This window comes from Rhinolophus sinicus, linkage group LG06 (genome assembly GCF_036562045.2).
Source record: "Rhinolophus sinicus isolate RSC01 linkage group LG06, ASM3656204v1, whole genome shotgun sequence".
NCBI lineage: Eukaryota > Metazoa > Chordata > Mammalia > Chiroptera > Rhinolophidae > Rhinolophus > Rhinolophus sinicus.
The window spans coordinates 29,630,334-29,657,759 of NC_133756.1; the positions used below are offsets into that span (position 1 = coordinate 29,630,334).

General features: G+C 36.1%; 1 protein-coding gene across 8 annotated transcripts in view; it reads left to right on the forward strand.

Annotated features, from left to right (window-relative positions):
- The first annotated feature begins 2,199 nt into the window (after positions 1 to 2,199).
- PATJ (PATJ crumbs cell polarity complex component) overlaps positions 2,200 to 27,426 on the forward strand; it is a 299,829-nt gene continuing 274,602 nt past the window's right edge. For 7 of the 8 annotated variants that reach the window (XM_019731220.2, XM_074334813.1, XM_074334815.1 and 4 more), the window contains exons 1-7: positions 2,200 to 2,331; positions 12,986 to 13,041; positions 13,140 to 13,306; positions 15,258 to 15,452; positions 16,771 to 16,910; positions 21,496 to 21,691; positions 23,673 to 23,801. In XM_019731220.2, coding sequence (XP_019586779.2) covers positions 13,020 to 13,041; positions 13,140 to 13,306; positions 15,258 to 15,452; positions 16,771 to 16,910; positions 21,496 to 21,691; positions 23,673 to 23,801 — 849 coding nt within the window. In that variant the 5' untranslated portion in view covers positions 2,200 to 2,331; positions 12,986 to 13,019. Of the gene's footprint in view, positions 2,332 to 3,229; positions 3,269 to 12,985; positions 13,042 to 13,139; positions 13,307 to 15,257; positions 15,453 to 16,770; positions 16,911 to 21,495; positions 21,692 to 23,672; positions 23,802 to 27,426 lie in introns of all 8 variants that reach the window. The other variant, XM_074334814.1, reaches the window with a different exon arrangement.

Here is a 27,426-nt window from a genome sequence, read left to right on the forward strand (position 1 = left end):
TTCTCTGTAGTATTTTCAGGTTCTCTACCATCTGCCTCACTTTATTTACTACTGTTGGCTGTCTCCTTACTGTCACCAGTATCTGTTGTGCTCGCTCCAATCTCTGTGCTGCTTCATTTACTGAGTACTTTCTATGTGCCAGGTATATGCAATACATGTATTCTTTCATTTCACTTTCAAAACTACCATACAAAGTAAGCGCTGTTACCATAATTCTACTGATGAAATGTGGAAGGGTTAAGTAACTTGCCAAAATCACATATTTTAGAAAATGATGGAGTCAGGATTCAAACTCAGATCTTCTGACTTCAGAGATGTGTTCTTAAAATTTTTGTTCATCTTCTTCATTCTATGAATAAGACACTCTAGAGGGTTCTCAGAGGTAAAACAAACAAACAAAAAACTTGGTGCCAGAAAATGTTTACCACAGAATAAGTTCCTTAAAACATGTATTGAATAAATTAATTTTTAAAAAAATTCCAGGTAAGAGCAAAATTAAAGCTCACATTAAATTAGCAACACAAAAATGTGGAGAAAATTAGATTAGATGTGATGGAGATGGATGCGTACTGGGGTGGTCATGGAGGCAGCTTCTCATAAGAGGTGAGACGTGAGTCTAGCCCTGGGGAACCATGGGGCTTACAGGACATTCCAGGCATGGGAAAGGGGATGAGTAACCAACAGAAAAGCCAGCTGTGGTGATTCTAAGGACATGCAGTAGACTTGTTTGGTCACAGTAAGACCTTGAAGAGGTCAAGTGGGAGATTAAGTTGAAGAGTCAGCAAGAAGGGGAGAGTTTAAGAGAGCTTTGGATACTCAGAAAAGGAATTTGAACTTCAAAGTCAATCCAAAGTCACATTATTTTTTTGAGAAAGGGGTAATATGTTTATAACCATCACCAAATGTAACAGACCCACATGTTTGCAAAGTGATGCTTTGAGATAATTGGTCTCCACCTGTATGCTGCCTCTCTGACTTGGGAAGCATTTCCTTCTTTTTACATTAAGCAAATTCCAACGCATGCTAAGACCCGTTGAATACCTAACAGATTCTTTCAACATGCATAATAGATCTCTTTATTTTCTGGAAGTTCTGGCTTCATTCTATTTGGTAATTTAATTTATCGTATAAGTTTATTTCTCTTAATAGCTTGTTAGTTCCTAAGAAGTAGGGACCGTGCTAAATTGTGTATCTTTTACCAGGCTTAACAAGTGATATTTTTAAGAGCATCAAACTAACAATAACACTGCTAGGTACCAAGTGCATGATCTTACAACAGATGACTTTATGTTGTATATATGCCGTATCTGCGAGGACAGGTATCCCATTTTTAACATTTTACAGTCCATCACAATTAACAAATACTGCATTTATGCAATGAATACATACCTGAAGATCGATTCTCTTTATCGTTAGAGTGTGGACTGTATTAGACAAAGTAAAACGCCTACCATCAAAATCCCCTAGTTATATTAAAGAGAGCGGAATAATGTCATTGTAGGTTTTACGCAGATCTTTCTCAAAGTCAAGTTATGACCTCAAAAACAAAAATGTTCAGATGTATGGTGAAGTCAACAAGGGGCGTGGAGTCAGAAGACCCCCTCTAGGGTCCAACTTGGGCAAATCACCTAACCTGTCAGGTACGCAGTTTCTTCATCAGTTTCTTCACACAGTAATTGAGGTCATGTATAAGCTTAGCGCCGGGCATATTGGTGGTGGATATTGCTAAACTCGTTTCTTTCCTTTTCTCAGCGAAGTGAGGGGGGGAAATAACCTCCAGTTATACTTCTTAAGAGTTTTATACTGGGTCAGTACATCTAGAAAAAACAAGGAAGGATAACAGAACGGGATAACGAGGGACGAAGCAGATTTGACCAAATCCTTTCCTCAATATCCTCTTTTAATTTCCTTGATCGTGGGTCTCGCTCTCCGCTCAGCCTCCTGTAACACCAGTCTAGCGACCTTCCCACTCCATTAGTGCCGGCTGTCCCCACCACTAGGTGTTTCCTCGGTCTGATCGGCCCCCAGACGCTACCTATTCCAGGATCTTTAACCCTCCCTTGCCCAGTGGAATTTAACCTGCAGAAAGGAGAGAAGCCAAGGACCCCGGTGTCCGCTTCTCAGAGTCGGCCTCCCGCAGCCCCAGGCTCCTCCGCCCCCGCCAACGCGGCGCCCCGCCCCGGGCAGGGAGGTCGGTGCGAGGGGAGGGCCTGCCAGGTGAGGCGCAGTCACCCTGGGCCTCTCACTTCCGCCCAGGTGAGGAGGGCCGACGCCGCGCCCTCCTGCCCGCCAGCCCACTCTGGGCTCCCACCCGCACCTTCACCGGACCAGGTAAAGCGGGAGATCCCGCTGTGTGGGCGCGCGCAGCGCTCGGGGTCCCTGCGCCTGGAAGCAGGCGGGGGGCAGCCCCTCCTCCTGTGTCTGGAGCCTGCCTCCCCTGCTCCCAGACGCCTGCTCTCCGGCATTCCTCCGCCCGCCCTCCGGGAGGCGGTGGAACGGGAGACGGAGGGAGCTGCTGGGCGCTCGGAGGGGTCCGCGGGGGGGTGCGGGGCGCTCTCCTCCTGCGTCGGCCTGGGTGACCCCACTGTGTCCCCCGCTCCTCGGGCAGGAGCCCGCTGGCTGCAGAGCCGCCCCGCCTGGGCAGGCCCTGGCGGCCCTCAAATCTCGGCCCCTACTGATCCGGGAGTGGCAGGGATCAAATTTTGCACCCAGATTGATGCCTGCGCTTCGCCCCCAGAGCTGGGCGGAGTCTTTCCTCAACCGGTGACGGTGAAAGGAGTAAAGAGGTGGAGGCCTGCCTCCGGGACCGGGAGAAGGCGGGGCTGCCCAGACCCCAGCGAGGGGCGACTTGGCCTCGGCCCCTTCTGGGAGCCTTGTCGTCACGTAGCCGAGTTCCCAGGCCGACCGTCAGGCCGAGGCTCTGCTGGCCTCACTTTATAGATGGGGAGGACCAGGCGGAAAGTGCTCTGGCCTCCAGCCTTTGGAGAAATTGATGGACGCCTGCTTTAAGTCAAGCTCAGGAAAGCATTTTCAGATCCCTCCCTGCCCCCTCCAAAGCGCCCCAGCCCTCCTGGCACACCTAGCTGGCCGAATTGATATCCCCAGAGAGTGTTCACTGGGCGCTTTGTCATATCTCCCAGATGGCTCTTATCACTTTGGATTCAAATTGTTCACCGGTTTGTCTCCGCGATTGAGAGGATACGCCCTTCGGGGCCTTGTTTCTTTGTAGGTTGCTTCCCAGCTGCGTTTTGATTCTGGCCATCGATAGGTGCGCAACAAACAAGTGATTCTTGGATAAGACTTCTGGAGAGCTAGAAGAAAAAGAAACTTCAGTTATACCGAGGGTGGTAGTACCACGTTCTAGGCTGTCTGAGCTCCTGTAGGCTGCCAGTTGTTTTGCACAATCGTTTTTAAAGGAAAGCTGGGGAGGAGTGGGGGTAAACACTCAAATTGGTTCATTTTGCAGCATCAGAAAAAGTTAGGCAAGATCATGACTTTCAGCTAAAATGAACCTGGTATTTCTAGGACCCTAACGGCCTTTATAAGGATTATTAAATTTAAAATAATTAGAAAGTTGATAAATATCGGAGCTGGAAGACAATTTTATGGGTAGAATTTATAAACTGAGTTCTGCAAAGATTTGCCCTTGTTAATTGAGATCCTGTTAAGGGTCACATAAGATGAGCTTGCCATCAGAATAGCAGTTTTGTTTAAAGTTGAGAAGAAATTGTTTTAAGCCCTCATCTGTGTTTAAAGATGCCTAAGTTCAAGTCATATTTATTAATGTTTTTATAACTATAAAGCTAACATAGATTGATTGTGGAAAAATTGAAATTTTCAGAAAAACTAAAGCACACACAAACCCATTTACCATTGAAAATAATCACTAATAAAATTATGGTATATTGCCTTTCAGTTAGTATTCTTAAAAAGAAAAATCCGTATATTTTCCCATAGTGAGTTCACTTTTAGAACCTTGTGATTCTGAGATAGTGGCTCAGCATTCAGAATCCTTGCAACTGTATTTTTACTTGAAAGCATTTAATAATTATCCTTAAGCTAAACAACCAAGCAATCTGAATTTACTTGCTTTGTTAAAGTTTAACAATCATACTCGGAATTAGGTTGGGAAAGCCAGAATGGAATTTAATTTATTTACTTAAGACTTTGCCCACCTTGGTACTAAAGTTTTTGAGAAACAGGATTATTCCACCTTAATATTTGAGATTGCTTGACCATTGCTATGTTTTTTGTTGTTTTGTTTTTCGCACTCACATGTTTTTGTGCAGGTTTGGAAGCCTTTTTTTTTAAAGCCTCATTTTTGTATTTGGCGCAAATGGAGAGAAATTTAGAGCGCATCAATACCCTGTCTTTAGTCATCATGATAAGATCTATGCTGCAGTCTTAGAGCCCGTTTATTTTTTGCGTTTTTACAGCTGTGCAGCCAGTAGAGTTTGGAGACATGGAATTGAGTCCACTTACCATGTAACTCTTGGCAAGTCACTTGACTCTGGTCCTCTGTTTTCCTATTTGTAAATTATCTATCTCACTGAGTTCTGGGGAGGTTGAAATGAAATAATGTTAAAGAATGTGTCTTATAAACTGTAAGCCATTCTTCCCACTTTTTGCTTCTCCGCTGTGATTGATGTTTAACTCTGATAAAATTATGGAGTTGTGCTATTTTTATTGGGAAGAACTCAAGTCTTTGAGTGTTATTGCTAATAGTTACTTTGATAAAAGGCATAGAGACAGTATTGGCTGATAAATGAAAGTCTTCGCTAAAAACACTCTACAGGGATCTTTCTGAGAAGGTGTAGGTTAAAACTCCTGTCAACATGGTTAGCCACACGCACATGTGACTTTTGGGCACTTGAAATAGGGCTGGTTGGGATTGAGATGTGCTGTAAATGTACAATACACCTTAGATATTGAAGAGTTAGTGTAAAAAAAGTCTAAAATACCTCCTTAATTTTTAAATATTCGTTACATATTGAAGTGATAATTTGTATAGATTGGATTAAGTAAAATACATTATTAAAGTTAATTTTACCTGTTTTTGTTTTACCTCTTTCATGTGGCTACTAGAAACATTAAAGTTACATATGTGGTTCACATTATATTTCTGTTGAGCACTGGGTTAGGATTCACTACGCGTATGTTTATTCTTAAGAGGGTTTAGTTTACTGAAGCACTCACGTTCCTATTTATAAACCGATTTTTTTAAACTCCAAAGTTACAGGCCTCTCCATACCGTCTTCCTTTGTATTCATTGCATTGGTAAACATTTTTGTTCTTCAATCATTCAATAAATAACCATTATTGATTACACAGCAATATCTCAGCTGAAATGATTTAATTATTAGCTTGTTTGAAGCCCCCAAAATATCTTAAATAATTTTGATTGTAAAGAGATGTTAATAATAGTAGCTACCATTTATTGAATGTGTACCGAATGCTAAAGCATTCAATAAATGGTATTAGACATTAAACTTAGTCTTAGGTATGAGATATTAATTAGGTATTAGATACTAATTAGGTATTAGATTTTAGGTATTAGGTATTAGATATTAATCTTAGTCCTTTCAGCTGTAAATATTTAGTAATTTTTATTAACTCGGTTTTACAAATGAGGAAACTGAGGTGTAGGGAGATTTCAACAGTTAGCCAGAAGAACCCCAGAGCTGGTCCCAAGAGTAGATCCCAGGTTTCTATGATTTCAGAGCTTATAGGCTATACAGTCTCTCATATTTCAAGAATTGATTATTGGATCAACTGGGAAAAAGTCGATTCTTGAAGTAGATATTTATTTCTGATCCTGTTTTTGTGTTAGTGACCAATAGGAAACAATCTATATTCTCAACAACAGGAGATTAGGTGACTAAATTATGTACGAATATTCCTCCAGTGGAACACTATTTACTAGTTACAATCAGGGAAGAGGAGCTGTGTATATCATCATGACTCAATTTTAAAAATATAAAGTTGAGCTGAAAAGCAAATTCATGAAGGATAAATATATAGTATAATTACCATTTATATAATTAAAAAACCTGCCAAACAATAATATTGTAAACAAAGAATGCGTTTTAAGAATTTCAGATTTGAATTCTGTCTGTTATTGATTGCGTGCATTTGTGAAATTGCCTTGTGGTTAAAAGAAGTTAGTACAGTCTCTGTGAGATTAACATTGTCTAGTGTTGGTCTTACTCTCAAAAAAACAAAACCAAAGTCCTGCCCTTTGCTTTGGCGCTCTGGACAACTTGACTGGTAGGATGCTTTTAGGTCGTGGTCTGCAGCCTTTCAGGAACAGACCAATTTTCATTTAGCTTTAGTTCCTAATTCATGGGTGTAGCTTTGATGATAGGGGCAGGGTAGGGCTTCTGCCTTGAAAAAGGTGTGTTTCCTTTGAGTTATTTTCTGGAGCTTCTAATGAAGGTTCAGGGACAAATTGCTATAGGAGGGAGATGAGTTAAGTAGATGTTGAGAGTCAGGTTGACAAAAATTCCCTCTCCAGTGAAAATTTGAAATATCTGATTCTCATTTTTAAAGTAGTTATCTGCTGAAAAAGTCATTAACAGTTGACTTTCCCTACACCCCAAGGTAAAATTAATTCCCCTCAGTGGCATCTATGCTGCCTTTCTCTGTTATCACCTTTTTCAGAGTGCTCTCCCCCTTGTTTTTTGAAATTGTAGGTTTTCTGCATTTGCAAAATAGAGATGATAATACATTGTTAAGAAGATAAATGAGATGCTATACAGAATGACCTTGCATTGTACATAGTGGGCACTAAAAAACTAGTTACTTGATTTAATGACAGATAAAATGGTTTTTGGGAAAAGGCCAGCAGGAGGAAGGAGGGTGAACATTGATGGAAAGGGTGTCCAGAGCCTAGTTTGACCTATTTCACAATTTGCTAGGATTGTTTAGAATATTACAAGCACTCCAGAAATGGCACGACCATATTTCTGGAGAGAAATTAAGGGCATACAGTCTGTGGTGTGGGGAGAATTGAATAGAATATTTGAGGTGGAAACTCATCATTAGTGAAGGGTATGAATGCCTGGATCTTTTCAGTGAGGGATTGGCTACACGATCAGAGATCCATTAGGTAAAAGTTGCCCAGGTTTGTTTTCTTGGTCAGTCATTGGAGAAAACTGCCACCAACAGGGATACAAAACCATACCATAAAAAGGTTAACTTTATTCATACACAGTGGCCAAGTTACAGGCAGGATATTGATACGCATTGGATGCATTAACTTTGAATAGTTGAAAGAGAAAAATTAGTATTTAGCCGACTGAATTATTCTGAAGAACTGACTCAATTTTCAGTTCTGACTCTAAGTTTAACATGGTGTCTTTCAGCTTCAATTTCAACATATCCTCAATGTCCAGCATTACATGGATTTAAGCATTGCCTGAGGCTTAGGCATATGGCCCCTAAATATCAAGGTCATTCTAGAATTTGCATATCTATTTCCAAAATTCCAGGAATACAGTATAGTGTTTTGGCAGCAGCCAAAAATATAGTATTTTTTTACATCTAAGCTGTTTAGAGAAGGCCTTGTCGTTTGGTAGGGACACGGGGCTGCGGCACATGCCTTGAATCTGCACTAGCTTGGCCGCAGAGGTGTTTATTTGTAGTTGGAATGAAGAGCCATCATTTAGGCTGGGAGAGTTTGTTTTGCACTTAATTGGTACCTCAAATGTTGAGCTTTGAGGACAAAGCCACGATAATTAGACACAACCTGAGCTTTGCACTCCAAAGGAAGCAATAGAAAGTTGTTTATGAACTTCAATTGTTGAATAACTCCCGAACTCATGACTTCATTTACATTTAATAGCTTTTAGATTGTTCAAACTCTCTGGTCCTCTTGAGCCCTAGGGAATTCCCATTGAGTAGTTAATTGTAGGTTAATTCACACCTGCAGTTAGAGGCGCTGAGTATCTGTACTTTCCCAAACAGATTGCCAGTGATCTTTTTCTCCCCAAATTTCAAGATAGACGCATGAGGTGTCTTGTTAAGTTTGAGATGGACGTATAAGATATCTTGGGGAGTTACATTCTTGTGTGCTGTTGGGAGTCTGAAAAGTGTATTTCTCAAGGTCCACAACTCTCCTAAATTCTTGAACTGAGGAGGTTAATAAATCTTTCTAATAAGTTTCCTCCACTTAGAAATGTACATCGAATTAAATTTCTATTTGTGCATCATTTTTTTTTCCAACTGTTCCATTAATTGGTGATGGCTAAGGGCATGGGTACTAAAAAACAACAACACAATATTATAATTCCTTCAGTCAAATCCTACAGTGAACCAGACATGAAGAATATATGGTGACAAACCTTGATCAGTGACAGAGTGAAAGCTGCTGAGCATAATAAACTACTCATTCTCTGGAGGCTGTACAACTATGAGGACAGTGGCCAACTGGCATTTTAATGTTTAGACTATGACCTATCATAGGTAGCCTATTTATGACAATTTAGACTCAGCTTTACCATGTTTACACAAACTTGAAATTCCTTGCTTAAGCCTTGTTGGTTTCTTAGCCTAGCCAAATCGGTCAAAGTTGTTTGGTGGAAGATTTCCTATGTCCATGAAATGAGACGTAGGTTACGTTTAGCCTGGATGCTGCTTGCTGGATGTTCAGCTGTGGGGTTACATTTCTTTCTTCTGTCTTCATATACTACGCTTTAGTCCCCTTCCCTAGGCATTACTCAACACCATGGAATTGTAGTAATTTTCCAGGCCTGCTTTGTGGACACAGTTTAGCTTTCATTACATATGAGTCAGAGAATTGGACGGCCAAGCAGTTTCTATCCTTTACCCTTTTAGAGGGATACTCTACTACTGTGGTTTCCAAAATGTGTAGGATGATCCATTGGGAGGGTAGGAAGGCAACAATAAAATCTGGCTTGTTAGTTTTTACCTTACTCTCATGGTTTCTATTTTATATATGGCTTTAAACACATATGACATGTAAACATAGTAGTATAAGTTTAGAAAAAATAAAGTGAGTGCTGAACATATTTTTACTGATGAGAATGTGTGTTTAAAAAAGTTTGATGACCACTAATCTATCCTATTACCAGAATTACCTTTTTAAATAGAAATTTAGTACTTCCCTACTAAAAAGCCTTTAATTACTTCCTGTTGTTTACAGGATACAGGTCAGTCTACTTAGCATTATTTAAAAGGCCCCTCTCAAAATAGTCTTGTTTAAGCCAGTGCTTCTCAAACTATCAGTTTTCCCACTCAGTCTTTCAAGGACTGATATTTTTGTAAAATAAATTATTAGAAAAATGAATTGTTAGAAAAGTGAAATTAAAAATAGAAGTACAAAGTAAGTCAAGTTTTTTTTTAATCACTAAATTTAATAGATATGAATTACCCCGTGACATTGCTTGTTTTGGTTTCCAAATGCTTATTCCCAATTTTGCTACTGTACCTGTCTGTAGCCAAGAATCAATTTGCAGCCCACACTTGCAGTAACACTGCTCTAAATAAATGACTTTTTTTTGCCCTTTCTGCTACTTTCAGAGACCTTATACTACATCATTTAGAGAGAGTTAACTATTCTCACAGAAAGCCATGCACTTTTATGCCTGTATGCAGTTCTCACATTGTGGTGTCTAGTCTGGCAGCATCGGGATCACATGGAAACTGTTAGAAATGAAAATTCTCCGGCCTTACCTCAGACCTACAAAATCAGAAACACTTTGGGGGGGGGGGAGTCCCAGCAGTTTGTGTTTTAATAAGCCCTCCAGGTGATTCTGACCTAGTTGAAGTCCTATATGTCATTCAAACTGGGGCACTTTTGAGAGTGAAATGGAGCCCTATTACGGAATAATAATGTTGGTAATCTGAGACTATCTGAGGCAAATGAAGACAAATGGTTACTCTACTTTTACATCTATTCCTTTTCTTTTAGGAGAGGTTCCTAGTGTGTTCTCATTCCAGCATTCCTAAACTTCCATAGGCAGGGTTAGTCACTCTCCCTTTATAATTTCTCTTAGCACAATGCACACACCTCTGCTGTTGTACACATATGACTTACAATATAATTATCCTACTGTGTTGTCATTATCTTGCTATGAATCTGTCTTGCTTTCTCATTAGGGCATCTTAGCCATTGTGTTTTTTCCCTTTTTATTTTTTAAGCTATAAAATTAATATGCTTTTTAAATAAAGTTCAAACAGCACTAAAATCTGTAATGTCTAATTTTTTTATCTCCCTAGCCCCACTTCTTTTCTAGAAGTAATCACTATTGTTAAATTGACTATCTAAATCTAGAAATCTAGACATACAAATATGTATATTTTTTTCTTATGAAAAGTAGAAAATAATGCGTATATCTTGAAACTTGTTGTTTTTCCTATTCAGTTGTTTGTGTTAAACAACATCCCTTTGTTAACACAAGGGTTGAATTGTCAAAACATACTTATGTGAATGAGAGATTTTACCCAGCACTGGAACCGTATGCATGATTCAGAGGTTACAGGCAGGAGGCTGGCATGGGAGCCACATGCAGACGTTACTTATTAGAGAAGGCCCCAGTTGTAAGCCCAGCTTTCAAAGCGTGTCACTGTCTTCCACGTTAGGCCATATCATCAACATAAATCCTAGTTACATATAAATTGACAGTAAGTCATTTATTAATGTATTTTTGACAGACTTACTGCAATTTTTAATTTGTTTACAGGAGTAAAATTGAACTTTAGGATACTTTCTTTTTTGGGGGGAGGGTTACCAGGCAAGTTCTGAACAATATATACAGAAACGTTTTTCTCAAAACCTTTTCTGTTTGGGGAATCTCAAGTTTTATACTCCATTAATTACACAAATAGAAAATGTCTCCCATCTTACAATTAACCATGTCTTAAAAGTCCATACATTCATTCATTTTCAGATTATTTACGAAAAGCAATTAAGACAGATCAGCAGTTTCCTGATATTTTAAAATGAGGAACTCTTATCTATTAAAGACTTGTTGCTTTTTTGCAAGGATGTCTGGTATCAAGCTGGGAATCCCCAGCTTACGGAGTAAGCCATAGGCTAGCTGTTAATCTTCAGTCCCGTTCCTGTTTCAATACAGTCAGACTTACTTATTATTTTAATGACTACTTCTGATAGTTTAAAATTTCCAGGAGTTTTGTTATAAAAAACACTGCAGTAAATATCCTTGTACACATCTGTGTGTCCTCTTGCAAATATTTCTTTAGGAGAGACTCAAAAGTAGATATTCTGGGTAAAAAGCAAATGTAAATTTAAAATATTGATAGATATTGCTACGTTGCTCTCCTAAAACTTTGTGTAAATTTATATTCCCACTTGTTTTTCCATGACATCTGGAATATAGGCTATTATTAATTTTAAAAAAGCCAATCTGATAGTAAAAATAGCATCTCATAGTTTTAGCTTGCATTCTTTAATTTAGAGAGGTTGGTGTTTTAATGACCACAAACTGCTGTTGTCAATCTTTTTGGGCTGTGTGCTGCTATAGAAAAGGACAGTGCCATTGGGACTGCCCTTCTGTTATTCAGTTACCTGTCAATGGGTAATTGTAAGGGTTGCACAATTGAGATGCTGAACACATCAGAAGTGTTTCTTTGGTGCCCTATTCAGCAGTTCTTTTGGTAGTTACTGAATCCAGTGAACATTTGGATGGAATACATGGGCATTTTATCAATGCCAATGACACCCCTTACTGGTTTTTAATGTGTTTTCTTACTTACTGACCTTGAATTAGAAGGTAAAGATCTCATTCAGCAAGTGAACTGATATAAGAAAATTTTAACTCCTATTTCTTTGATGGTTCATTACAACAGTGTACCACTAGTAAAAATGACCACTGTGAAAGTGCCATTTTGGTCAGAGCAAAGGGTTTGCTAGCTTTTTGAATTTCAATTACATTACATTTTAGGCTAGTTTGAGCAAATCACTGGTATGAAAAAACATTGTCCATAGAAAATGCCGTATTGAGTGGTTACCTTTTGGTGACTTTTAGATGACGAGTAAGAGTCTTAGATCATTTGTGCAGCTTGGGGATTTTTTTTCCCCCCCAAATCTCTTTAGAATCTTCTTGAGCCCTTAATTTGGATGTTCTTTTCCAGCCCAGGGTCCTTAAAAAAAAAAAAATCAACTTTGTTAAAGTATAATTTACATACAATAAAATGTAGCAATTTAAAATATATGGTTCAATGATTTTTTTGACAAATATATGCATCTGTGTAAATAGTACCCAATTCAAAATGTAGAACATTTCTATCACCCCTAAAAGCTCCCTCAGATCCCTTCCGAGTCAATCCCTTTCCACCTGCCCAGGTAAACTGATCTATAACTATAGATCGAACTTCAAATGAATGGAATCGTACAGATAATACCCTTTTGTTTGGTTTCTTTTCCTCCATATACTATTTTTGAGATTTATCCATTTTATGTGTATCAATAATTTTTTTCCTTTTTACTCTGAGTATTCTATTGTGTTCACATACCATAATTTGTTTTTCCATTCATCTGTTATTAGATATTGGGGTTTTCCTGGTTTGGAGCTTTTATAAGTAAAAATGCTATCAACATTTTTGTGCAGGTCTTTTGTGGGCATATGTTTTCATTTATTTTGGTTAAATATTTAGGAGTGGAAGTGCTGAGTCATATAATAAGTGCATATTTAACTTTGAAAGAAGCTGCCAAACAATTTTTCAAAGTGTTTGTGCCATTTTACATTCCTGCTAGCGACATGCGAGAGTTTCAGTTGTTCCACATCTTTGTCAGCACTTAGTATTGGCTGATGTTTTGTTTTCTACTTTTAGTCATCATAGTACTGTACTGTAGTGGCACCTATTTGTGGTTTTAATTTGAATTTCCTGAACGAAAACTTTTGATCAAGAATGTTCTTGAGGTTTTCTTTAAATTTTATACAGGACTATAGACATGTGTACACTAATGGTAAATCATCTTCTGTATTTAAAATTTTTTCTTTAGGTTTCTTTAAAGTGATTGAAGACAATAATTCAAAATGCCTGAAAATCCTGCTGCAGGTATGCGAATATATACTTCTATCAGTAAATTAATTAATGGCTCAAAATTGGAATACAAGGGATTTAACTTATACTTTGGTTGTCCTTCTTCAAACAAGATAAACTGCAGATCTTGCAAGTTCTTGATCGCCTGAAAGTGAAATTGCAGGAGAAGGGTGACACGTCGCAGAATGAGAAGCTATCTATGTTTTATGAGACACTAAAGAGTCCTCTCTTTAACCAGATACTCACACTTCAGCAGTCCATCAAGCAACTCAAGGGGCAAGTAAGTTACCCGTCAGAGTTTTACATGTTGATGTAGTCAAACCAGCAAAGAAAGATAAAAGGAGATAGAGATAGAGACAGAGACAGACTGTCTCTAAATACTCTTAATTCAGCAAAGAGACTGTACTGGGACTTGTGACCTGTGAGTATGGTGGGATGGATAGTTTAAAACTGTTGATAGCAAATGATATGTATGGCTTTAGAATATGGATTTCGTACGTATTTAAATATGTAAACATCAGATGCTCTGTCAGTTCTTAACATTTTATTCAAAATTATAAAATAGTGTTTAACTTAAATATAGTTTTTTCGTGAAGTCTTTTTTTTCCTAGCATGAAGTGATCATGCCCATAGCACATTATTTATACCTCTCAATAATTATCAAATATTTATCAAATAATTGTCAAATGTCACAGATATTCTGCTTAGAAAGTCCTTGGAAGCAGTATACCTGGTATTTTAATAGTATCTGTGTTTCCTTCACTATATATGTAGCATAGTACCTGGATTCTTGCAGGCTCTTAATACACGGTTGTTGAATTACAGGACACATAGCACCTCTACTTAGAGTGATGTAAATTAATAGTTTTAACTGTCTTTTTGGTTGCTTTGTTTTACGGTCAGGAATGGCAAATTGATTTTAAATCGTCTGTTCTAGAGGCTGAGCTTGAATAATAGCAATCATATAGATTAAATTTGGGCAGAATTTTAGATGTAATTGTAGATAAGGTAGCAGAGTTGTTAAGTGAAAATTAACAGAATTTGGGGAAAAAACGTGTTTTCTGCTGATAAACCAAAATGCCTGCCTGTAAATATTTCAGTGAGGGATTTTTAAATAACTAATTAAGGATTAAACTTTGCACATATGTCTTTCTGTGGATTTCTTTCCCTAAATCAGAATTTATACCATAATTTTAGCACTCCGTACATTGAAGGTCAGCTTTTTGTACTCCATGGTCATGCGATGAGTCCGTATCATAACAGTGAATATTATTATTGGTAACCATAGAAATTGGGAAAGGTCACACAAATCTATTGCTCTTACTGGACTCACAGTGGACTTAACCAACCATTCCATCATTAACAATCTTTTATAATTATGTAGTTTGCAGTTGTAGTATACATAATCATATTTTATCCATTCAACTGTAAAATTCCTGTGATTTTTTTCATAGCGTTTTTATGAGTTGATTTTTTTTATATGAGGTCCTATTGACATTTGTTCTTGATGCTACCTTTATTCAACTGTGTTGGCACTCGTATCAGCCAATGTTATTTAAAAAATGAACCTCTATTTTCCTGTTCCCCATAATTACAGAATTCTCCTCCACCTGTTTTCTTTTTTAACTGTTTCAGTGGCTCTGTGACTCATTTGCTACTAATCTCGGGCAAGCTACTTAACCCCTGTATGCTTTAGTTTCCATGTTCACAAAATGGAATAATAATATCTCATAGGGCTGTTGCAAGGATTAAATGAGGTAATATGTAAGTGTTTTGGTATAGTACTTTGTTCATAGCAAGCACTCAATACGTTCTGTTATTGTTATTTTTGTTATGTACTACTTGCAAATCTTTTGTGTCTCCACATGGAAATGTACAGATAAATGCAAAAGGACTCAGTGTCTTACATGCATGTTTATATGACTGAATGTATCTGTGTATGTGAAATGCAATGAACTGTTGTACATGCTATAAACTTGAGGGAATGGTAGAAGGCAGGAAACAAGAACAAATTTTTTAAGTTGTTAAAACATTTTGTGTAATACTAAATAAAATTTATAGCCTTATAAATACACAGATTCATGTATCTATACCTAATTTTTTCACAAGTATGTATTTAACATGGGCATTACACATGTGATGGGTAAAATATAGTATTTAGTAAATAGAAATATGTCACTTCTTTTCTATAGGTTTCTGTTGATGATTCTTTTTTTTTTTTCCCTCAACAGCTCAGCCATATACCCTCAGATTGTTCAGCCAACTTTGATTTTTCTAGAAAAGGTTTGTTAGTGTTCACGGATGGTGCCATTACTAATGGGAATGCCCAGAGGTCCTCTAATAACTTGACTGCATCTGGGTTACCTCCTTGGAGCCCTAAGTTAGGAAATGAAGACTTTAACTCCATCATTCAACAGATGGCTCAGGTAAAGTTCTATCTTGTCATGGGACTATTTAGCTTTATTTCTCCTATTATAGGTTAAAAAAGGAACCTACAGTCACCCTTTTTGCCTTAAAATGTGTTACTATGAGTTTTGTTTGCTTGTGTTTTTATATTATTAGGAGGAATTGGTACTATTTTCTACTCTGTGTGTTGACGATCTATTGGCTTAAAATTATATAGGGAAAACATCCGTGTGTGGTGGGGAGAGTTTTTAGACAGTGACTCCAATTTGATACATCTCTACACTTGTAAGGGAAGAGATTCTTATGGTTTTGATCATAGGAGGAAAATTAATATGTATATAGATAATGAAACACCTTTGAAACTATTTTTAATTTTATATCAAAACAATTAATGGGATTTAGAACTAATATAATTCGGAAAATCTAGGGAAACATTTTAAAGAATAATCCAGTGTTATCCCTAATACTTATTAAAAATTAAATAATAGACGATTATATTTTAGGATATGTTTTCTGTTTTCCACTTCACCTTCTAATAAGTGTCTTAAAAAATGGAATTTGAGTTTGAAAGTTAAAAAGAATCTGTTTAAAGTGTGATAGTTAAATAATATTCCACACCTAATTCCTTCTTTTGACTTTATAGCTCTTTCACCTTGATTTGACTAAATAATTTTATGTGATGCTTTTGTGAGTTGATTATATTTGTGAAGTTCTCATGTTGTAAATGTAATTATTAACTAAAGCAATAAAATATTTGTTTGTCACAGGTAAAAGCCATTTGAGTGGTGGCCTTTCCATAATCTTTTGAATTAACCTGTTAAAATAGAATATTAATTCATCACAACAGAACTAAAAATAAAAATGCAGGTGGTTCTGACTTAGGCTAAACACTAGCATATTTTTGATACATCTAATTTGCTTTCCTCATTTAAAAATATATTTTGTGTTAAGACAACTTAGAGTAATTCTAAGTAAAGATAAAAATATAATATAAAGATGTAAAAAATAATTTAAAATTTACTGTGGGAAAGGGCATTGGAATTTTTATCCACCTTGGGATTCATCTCATAATGTGAATGAAGTGTGAATATAGCTCTTCTGTTCCCTGAGGCTGCAGAACATTACACATTCCCTCTTATGTCCTACTGAAAATAATCAAAGGAGAGGATTTCCAGGAGCAATTTATTACCGAAATGCTGTTTATTTGGTTTTATAGAGATGACTTACGAGAAGCTGTTTTTGTGCTATTCATAAAATGGCAGTTTCAGTTCTTCGGAAAGGGTATGTAGGTGAAATGTAGTTCATTGACTTTTTTTTTTTTTAAATCTCCTTTTTTAGGGCCGGCAAATTGAATATATAGATATAGAACGGCCTTCAACTGGAGGCCTTGGATTCAGTGTGGTGGCTCTTAAAAGTCCAAATCTGGGAGAAGTTCATATTTTCGTGAAGGAAGTTCAGCCAGGGAGTATAGCGGCCAGGTGAGAAAGATGTTGATTTTGTGTTTTGCTAATGTTTTTCTGACAAACCTGAGAACATTGTATTAAAGAGAATAAGAAACTAGTAATAAAAACAGTAACCTTAAGTACCTGACACTTACTTTCCTTCTCCTAGGCATTTGTTAGGCCTTTTTCCCCGAAAATAAGGCTGGGTCTTATATTAATTTTTGCTCCAAAAGATGTATTAGGTCTTAAGTTCAGGGGATATCATCCTGAAAAATAATGCTAGGGCTTATTTTCCAGTTAGGTCTTATTTTCGGGGACACATGGTAGTATCATGACTCCGTTTTATAGATGAGAAAACTGAGTTCAGTGGTCACTGAGCTATTAATGCTGGAATCATGATGTGATTCAAAGACCGACAGCAAAGTTAGAGCTCTTTCTACTCCACCACACTCTCACAGTTGAACATGATAGTTTAACTAAGGTCTGACCAGTAAGATGGGAATATTGAAATTCACATTCTGCATACTATATTTGTTATTAAACCTCAGGTTATAGCAACATTTTTGGTAGTCACATCACTCTATTATTTTGCTCATTGTCAGTTAAAAGCCCCTTCAAGTCCATGTAATTCCTCCCTATTGCACTTGTACCTTTGTTTTATTTTTTTAAAGGGGTATGTGCAAGCCTTATATTTTATCTCTATTTGATTTCAGGTTTTTAGTTTATTATTTATTTAACAAGCACACTATTCATTACATTGCTACCAACTGTTAGAATAATAGCAACCGTAGCAATACTATTATTAAAAAAAGATTCTCTCAGTCAATAATATATTTTTTATTTCACGATTCTCTATTCATGGGGGATCAATTCTAATCTCCCCAACTGAAAATTCAGAAATAATGGCTTTTCCATGACTTTGTATCTTTGTTCTGCCATCTACTGCAGGATTTCTTCAAATACATTTTGAGAAACCATAGCAATAGTCAGGTATCTTTGAGAAATTCTATCCTGTTTTTGGAGATTGGGCATACACAGTTAGGGTAAACATATAATTTGTTATCCAAGTTGAGATAGTTTTGGGAGTGAGAGGGTGTGCTGTTAGTAATGACACTGAGACAGCAGGTATAAATTTGGATTATTCTGGCAAACCTAGACAATCCAGGGTAAACCCGGACTTAGGGACTTTAGTTTTCTTAAGGTTATGAAGTTCTTTGACAAAAAACCTATTTAACTTTGATTGGCCCAACTCTTTAAACATCTTATTACTATCTTATTATTGAGATACAATTCACAGAACACAAATGTCACCATTGTAAAGAGTATAGTTCAGTAGTTTTTAGTGTACTTTCAGTGTTGTGTAACCTTTTTGTGCCCAATTGTCTTCTCTCAGTTACACTGTGCTTATAGTCTATAATTACAAATTCAGATGAGTGCTTCCAAACAGAGGAATTTGATATTTGAGTGTGTGGTGTAAAGAACCTTGACTGAGGCTAAGAAGTCAGGTAGCTTCCCAGAAGCAGTGGTGCTTGAAGGGTAATTTGAGAGGGGATAGTAGGGTCTGCCGAGAGCAGAAGGTGTCAGGGAGAGGATGGGACTCTCTTGACCAGTAGCCCTGTGGAGAGATGGAGCACAGCTCATATCCTTGGAATGTGGCTGATACTATCTGAGGTGGGAGCTTAGTGCAAGATGGTTCAAGAAAGGGCTAGAGACAGGTAGGTGCCAGCCATGTAGAACCTTCTAGATCATTATTAAATGGTCTTTATGATCAGTTCTTTCTTTCTTCTCAGGACTTTCTCCATAGAACTGTGTTATTTTAGGAGCTTTCCTAAGACCTGTTGGCTCTCAAAATCATGGAAACCCATTATTTCTGAACATTGCAATGGAGAGGCAAGAATTGGTTTCCCCTTGAATGAAAGTGTGAATTCAGTTACATACACACACACACACACACACACACACACACACACAGAGAGAGAGAGAGAGAGAGAGAGAGAGAGAAGTATAGTAGTATAGAGAGTTAAATTATAAATAATAGTAGAAAAACTAATTTTTAACTTTTTAGAGTATATCAAAATCGTATTTTCCAAGAGACTTCTCCTCTGTAGCTTGTTTATCTTGGGTTGAGTTTATATTCCCTGAGCAGATATTAACTGGAAAGAAATGACGTGTTAAGGTATCTTGAATTCTACTGGGTAAGGGGAAAGTTAGATTAAAATAGATTGATTTCCAGAAAATAGAAAATCTGAGTGTGAGTAAATTAAGGACCAGTTTACACAAAATTAGTTGCATGAGGGGTGAAAAATCAAGAATAATTTATTTGTTGGGGATTAAGCAATTTTCTTTAGTGAACAAGCTGTGAAGAAATTAGAGAAAAGAAGACTTTGGCAATGGGAAAATGGGAGTGATTCCTGGATGTTGTCCTGTAGTGATCACATTTAAAAATAAATGTTTCTTTAGGACTAGGGAAAAGTTCACAAGCAACATTCTCAATTTAAATATATATATATTTCAAAATTATGAAAATCAATGTGGAAGTAATACATACATATAATAGAAAAATAAAAAATATCAAAATACAATAATCAATTTCACCCCCCCAAAAAAAAACTTCTTGGACTTTGACCACCCTGAGACAACTAGGAAAAACATTAGAATATTTTCTTTTTATAAAGACAAAGTCATAGTGTATATACAATTTTATATCTCATTCTTATCTCTTAGTATAACATAAGCATCTCCTAATATTAATAAAAGGATGTATAAGCAACATTTTTAATGGTAGATCTATTGTGAGAACCACCCACAATTTTGGCATCCAAAATTGATATACCCAACTTGTTTGTTCCAAAGAAAAATCTAAAAGGTACCAGTCCCTCTCCTCAGAAAACTTAAAATGTCATAAAGAAGGAGTTAACTAGCTCTGTTGATAATATACTTAATGTAAATGAATATTCAGTGAATGATAAAGGAGTGGTTCAGAGCACCATGATATCGAGGCAAATGAGAGGGAAGGAGGAAGAGGAGGAGACACTCAGCTGGATTTCTGTGGGTGGACTGAATTTGGCTGAGCAGAGTGGCAGGGCATTAGAGATGGAGGAAACCATTTACAAGAGAGCAGGAAATGCCAGACATGTTTGAGAGGGAAAGAGGAGACCAGAATAGTTGGAAAAGGGGTTTATGTAGGGAGGAAGCCAAGTTGGAGTACTTTGGGACTAAACATAGAAGTCTTTGAATACCAACCAAGTTTATACTGTGTCCTAGATGTCGGAAATTACCAAATTCTGGTCTTTGCCCAAGTTTTGCTAAATCTGGTGTGACCAGAGAAAAATAAGGGAAATATAATGGAATTTTCAGAATTCAAATTTATGAATTAGAATTAATTCTCTATTCTGAAGTAAATCTCTTACCAGGGAGATTTTTGTACTTTGAAGGTTAAAAATGTTCTTTTATGATATAATCATGTCAAGCGTTAGTTTTCTTTCCTTTGGCTCTCTCCTTATTGGTCAATAAACATAGATAATCATTATGCATTTTTGAGTTGGCAAATACCAGCACAAGAGAGTCTAGAAAAATAAACCTTGAGAGAGATTTTGCAAGTTACGTCATAGGTATTACATGAGGATCTCAATTGGAGGGTTGACTTTGCTAAGGAAAGGTAGGGATGGGTAGATACAAGAGAGAGAGAAAGAAGGATAAGGAAGCATTGTGGTAGAAATGAGGAAACAGAAAGAGGAGGAGTGGTGGTTGGGGAATAATAAAGTCAAACACAATAAACCAGAACAGAGTAAATCCTGGGATAGCCTTAGGATACCCTTTAACTTAAGAAGTTAGAGAGTATGCTTCAGAGTCAGACTACTTAGATAAGATGCTAAGCTTGTCTAGGCTTCAATTTCTGGCCTGTAAAATTTAAGTACTTCAGTAGGTGATTAGATAATACATGGAAAACATTTAACACAGTACCTGGCCCATAATAAATGCTCAGTAAACATTGACTGTAATAGTGCTTTTTTAAAAAAGAGATTTTGCTCAATTTTTTTTATAGTCCTTTTTACTTTGGTTAGCAGTTGGGACATTGGTGCTTAGAGAAGAGAGAAGGGCTCAGATACAGATTTGGAAGTAATCTTTATGGATTTTCAAGGAGGGCTTGGCTTCTATTGACATGTTAGTATTATACAATGGGGACATGGTGACTCTGCTGGAGAAGAGGTTATTGGTGAATCTGAGAATATAGTTACCTCAGTGTGGTATATGTTGAAGTCAGAGGGAAGGGGTTCAGGAATACAAGGTTCATGTAGTTAATGGCGGCAGTATGTCCATACTTGCAAAACCTTGGCTGTGGGGCCCTATACATTGTTTTTGCTTAGTTTTCTAGCCAAATGGCTTTTAAAATGTGTGTGTGTGTATGTTTAGAGATGTACTACTTAATTGGTTAATTAGCTAGTAAATGCTTTGATAAAAAGCACTCTAAAGGGGTCTGTTAATATAATTAAATAATTATTTGGCTAAATGTACTAAGTGAAGTAGTATCATAAAAAAAACAACAACTGTTTAACTTGAATAATAGGTTTTTAAAAATCAGGCTATTTTATCACTTAAAATTTTCTTTTATTTCACCAAGGGATCAAAGGTTAAAGGAAAATGACCAAATATTGGCTATTAATCACACGCCACTGGATCAGAATATTTCCCATCAGCAAGCAATTGCGTTATTACAACAAACCTCTGGATCTTTGAGTCTGGTTGTGGCCAGGGAACCAGTCCACACAACAAGCAATACTTCTACCGGCCTGACCAGTACCATTCTGCCTGAAACAGTGAGTTGCAAATTTGGAACAATATTTAATTTTGAATTACAGCATTGATTTTAAGACATTTAGAAGGTGTCATTTGACTTGTCCTATTAATAGTTTAAAAAAGATGATCACATCTCCAAATGCAGTGTTAGCATATTAAACAAGATATTTCATGGAGGTTTTTTTTTTTAATGTTCTGTGATTCACCTCATTTAAGATTATTACTTGAAATAAAGGGCAGATTGTAATATTAGGTATTCTTTATTTGGTGATGGAAAGAGTCTTGTGCTCCTTCCTGATGTAGCCAGTTAATTAATTAAGCTTGAGAGTTTTTATTAGAGATTTACTATTGAGTATTTTAAGATTTGGTTATTTATTTAAAAAGCATTATTTTTAAAATTATATTGGGTGTTTATGACTAGATTATTGATACTGCAAAATTATAGAAGTTTTTCTTTTTTTCATGGAAGGATATATGCACAACAGTTCAAAAGAATAAAAATATATGCCTCTTTTGGGAATCTTTAAACTTGCTTAATAACATTTTACAGATTTTGGCCTGCATCTTCAGAATGCAAGCTAATAAATCTTATTTTCTTATAACACTAAGTGCTAGCTGATTTATTTAATTTTCATTCATTGGGACAAAATAAAAAATAGACTGTCTGGGTACAGTACAAGGTCACAACACAAATTAATGTATAGCCATTTTCCCTGTTGCAATTAGTAATATTTATACAGCACAATTTACATAATAAATAGAATGAACGAAGTGGGAAATTGCTTAGTATAGTGATTAAAAACAAGGGCTCCGGAGTCAGGCTAAAGTGGGTTCAAGTCCTGTTCTCCACTTCTTGGTTGTGTCATACTGGGCAGATTCCTTGACCTCTCCATGGCTCAGTTTCTTCATCTGTTACTTGGAACTAGCAATGGCGTCTACTTCACAGAAATGTTGTGAGGATTAAATGAGAATGCCTGTGAAAAGCTAAGCACAGTGCCTGGTGCAGAGTAAACACTTTGTGAATATTAGCTGCTATTAATTTAGGCATATTTTAGTGCACATTGCTGTTTCCCAGAAACTAGATATTGTTTCAGACATAAATTTATTAAATATTACCAAATTCCTGGTTATTTTAACATTGTATAGTAGCTTTCCAATTTAGTACTTAGAAAAACTAAGGAAGAAGTATGATCTTGAGATGGGAGAATTTTCTTCTGCAGTTGGATTATGGGAATTTAATGCACATTTCTGATAGAAGCTTGCTGGTTAGAGGAAAAATGTCATCTCTTTGTCTGATTTATGTAATCCTATTGCTAATATCTTCAGTTGAGGCTACCTTTCTTTTCCCTCATAAGCATCTCCTAAATTAGTCTCATTGCCTCCTGTCCTTCTCACTATTTCATACTTCACCTTGCTCTGAGATTAATCTTCCTAAGCCACTGTTTGTTCCTGTCATTCCCTCTTCAACTTTCAATTATTCCCACTCACTTATCCAGCTTTGCTCTTACATTTCCCTTTTGCTTGAATGTGTTTTTTCCTCTGTAGTGCAATTGAAATACCACCTTTTCTTTGAAGCTTTCCATAATTCTTGATTGGATTTGACTTGTCTGCGCCCTGTCCCCACAATCTTTATAGTATTTTGTGATTCTGTTCAGATAAACACATATTTATTGGTTCCTACTATGTGCTAGAAACTGTGCTAGATATTGGGCATAGACTGGGGAATGAGATGTGTTTCGGTCCTCTGAGAGCTGCAGTGTCTTATGAGCCAATATTCTGTCTTGTATTTTAATTATTTATGTTTTAGTTTGTCTCTCTATTGGATTATAAAATCCTCGAGGGCAGGGATCATACGATCATCTTTACATATCTCTTAGCCTCTAGAAAGTTGTCTTGATTAATTGTATGACTGTTCAATTTGTTGTGCAATTACTGTATTGGGAAGTTAAGAATCTGTGTGATTTACTAACACTTTGGCTCTTACTTGCCTTTAATTTGTAGGTTCGTTGGGGCCATATTGAAGATGTTGAGCTCATTAATGATGGCTCTGGATTAGGTTTTGGAATAGTTGGAGGAAAATCAAGTGGTGTAGTTGTGAGGACTATAGTTCCGGGAGGACTAGCAGATCGAGTAAGTTGATTTTCCTTTTTTTATTTTGGTTTTATGCAATTTAAATTGTATGGTTCGAAATGTAATTTTATAACCTAGGTTACTAGGATACATGATTTCTAAGTATAACTAAAATTGTTTTTCTTCATAAGTGTTCATGTACATTTACTCCACTTTATTTTAAAGAGTTCCTAAATCAACATTTTTGGAGAATTTTTTCCTGTGATTAACGGTTTTCTTGATTCCATTTGAGGACAGTATTTTTTTACTAAAAAGAGTCGTTAATGGGTATTGCATTTCGAATATCTGTATTATTCTTTCCCAGTGTATCTTTGAAGGGCCTAAATGTTAAAATCACAGGGTACAGTGATTATAAGCAGTTGTCCCAATGTGGTAAATTTCACTTGAATTTCAAGTTTCTGACATTACAAATCAAATGATTACACTTCATTAATTAGCAGTGTTTAAACTGAAAGTGGGCCATTTAAAAACTTATCAACTGTTTCTGCTTAATTTTACATTGAAGAAAATATTAAATATTGCATTTAATTTTTAGAAATTTTTTAGAAATTTGATTATGTAGCCACTTAATGAGCCCATATTATGTAGAATGTCCATGATAATCAGAATAATACACACATTTCACTAGTTATGTCCAGGTACATAAGCATTTATCTCTTCTACTAAACAGAAGTAAAATTAAACTTGCTATGCAAATACAGCTTAAGGCAAGTCCGTCAGCTCCCCATTTCTAATCAAGATTGCTTCACCTTGTGCAAATTGTGGAGCTACTGATATTCCTATTATCCTTTTAGCATTTAAATGTATTTATTTAGAGCAGAGGCTCTCAGAGTTCTATCTATGGGCCTCTGGAGGGTCCGAGTCTCTTGCAGGGATCTAAAAGATCAAAGCAACTTTTATAATAATACTAAGATGTTATCAGCCCTTTCATCATGTTAATATTTTTACCAATGATGCAAAATCGGTGGTAGACTAAAATTACTGGTGCCTCAGTGTGAAACAGGGCAATGGCATCAAACGCTATTAGTAGTCATTGTATTCCTCTTTGTCATATGCTTGCAACAAAAAAGAAAAAAAAGTGCCAGTTTTACTTAAGAATATACAGTAAGAATGACTAATTTGAGTACATTTTGACCTTTAAGTGCATGTCTTTTTAATATTGAGTGACAAAATGGGATGTACCATACAACACTTCTGCCATATACTCAAGTATGGTGGTTGTCTTTGGGAAAAAACATCTGTGAGACAAACTAGTCACTTTTTTATATGGAACAGACTTTCAATTTTAAACATTTATTTTATTTTTTACTCTTATTGGAAAAAAATTTGAGGTATATTTGAGAAATAACATTGTATTAGTTTCAGGTGTACAAAATAATATTCCGATGTTTGTATATATTGCAGAAAGATACCACAGTAAGTCTAGTTAACAACCATTACCACACATAGTTACAAAATTCTTTTTTTGTGATGAGAACTTTTAAGATTTACTCTCTTAGCAACTTTCAAATATACTATACAATATTGTTAACTATTGTCACCATGCTGGACATTACACCCCCAGGACTTATTTTATAGCTGGAAATTTGTACCTTCTGATCCCCTTCACCCACTTCAGTCGCCTCCCAACCCCTGCCTCTGGAAACCAATCCAGAACAATATGGTTATTTTTGAAAGAATAATGGACAGAAAATGATTATAATTATTCATACTTGAGTATTTGGTACACATTTTTTTGAAAATGAATGGACTGAGCCTGTTATTTCAAGGAAAACAACTGACAGCATTTGTTGGCAATGATAAAATTTGAACTTTCAAGCAAAAATTTAGAATTTTGGGAAATTTGTGTTTTACTATGAACTTGACTTTTTTTAATATTTAAAGACTTCTGATTAGATTGTTGGTGATATTAATCAATACATATTTTTTATATTATGTAATGTAATATGTCAGTATTTGGAAGATCTGCATATAACTCTGTGAATCAATATTTTCTGAAGACCAATGTGTGATATGACAAAATAATGTACAGGCAAAATATCCATTCAAAATTCAAGGTAGATCAATAAATTTTAATGAAACAGTGTCTGAAAGCTTGTTGATGTAGTTTCAGATTCCACATTGCAACTGTTCTTTAGGAAATCACTACTTATCAAGTTTTGGTTTGTTATCAAAGAACGGGCTGAAAAAGCCCATTTTCTTCCATTTTCTAACTGTATGTCTGATTGAAGCTAGATTTTTAAAAAATATATACTTCAATCAAAACAACATATTGCAACATACCGAATGCTGAAACAGGTATGAAAATCCAGCTGCCTGCTTTTAAGCCAGACATTAAAGAGATTTGCAAAAATATTTTAAAGTACCATGACTCTTACCTTTTTTGTTTTAGAAAATATAGCTCTTTTAAAATAAAAATACATAATTCAACATACATATATATTTTTATATGTTGACATATGCTAAATATTTAAAAAAATTTCAATGTTATTTCTAATTCAGTAGATATCAACAAACATATCAAGAGAACCACATAAACAAAAGCTCTTTGAGATTCTGAGTAATTTTTAAGGTATAATTGACATAAAAATTGCACATATATAACGGGCACAATTTAATAAATTTTGACATATATGTACTGGCAAGTCTGAAATCTGTGGGGCAGGCCAGCAGTCTGGAAATATAGGCAAGAGTTGCTATTTCAGTCTGAACTCTGAAATTTGTAGGGCAAGTTGGCAGGAGTTCTGTTACAGTCTTAAGGCAGAATTCCTTCGTCTCCAGGAAACCTCAGTTTTTGTTCTTAAAGTCTTCCATTGATTAGATGAAGCCCAGCCACATTATCGAGGGCAATGTCCTTTACTTAAAGTCAACTGATTGTTGATGTTAAATCGTATGTGCAAAATACCTTCACAGTAACATCTACAATGGTGTTTCACCAAATAGCCTAGCCAAGATGATACATAAAATTTAACTATCATACCATCTATCATTGCAATCAAGATAATGAACATATCCGTCATTCACAAAAGTTTCTTGTGCTCCTTTGTAATACCCTTTCCTTTATCCTCAGTAATTTTAAGAATAAAAGTTCTGAGACCAAAAATTTTGAGAATGGTCAATTTTTAATGGGTCTTCAAAACACATCTGTGACACAAAGCAAATAATAATATTTAAGGGGTTCTTTTGAAATTTTTTTGTAACCTGAAAAGGGATGAGATATTGTGGAGTATTGTGATACCTTTGCCCACATCACTGCCCCCCACCCCCTTAGCAATTTTAATAGGGTTGTTTCCTGTTAGATAGGGTTGTAGCCTTCTTCAAGATACAAAGTGGAGCAGTTATTGTGAAAAACAAAGGGTCAAATACATTTAGAAAATACCAAGTTAAACAAAATCAAATAAGTTTCTTTACTGTAAGAATTTTCTGAGCTTTTAATATCCTAATGTGTATTATGAATTTTCACAAGGAGAATATGAAGTGCAGAGTTTCCCGAATTAATCCCTTTGAGGCACTGTTGGGAAAAGCCCAGGTCTGATTATCACCCTTACTGGAAGGGATTGTCACAATTTCAGGTCATCAAAGAGGGGGTAGGGGTGTATCCATCAGAGTCATAATGGAGAAGCAA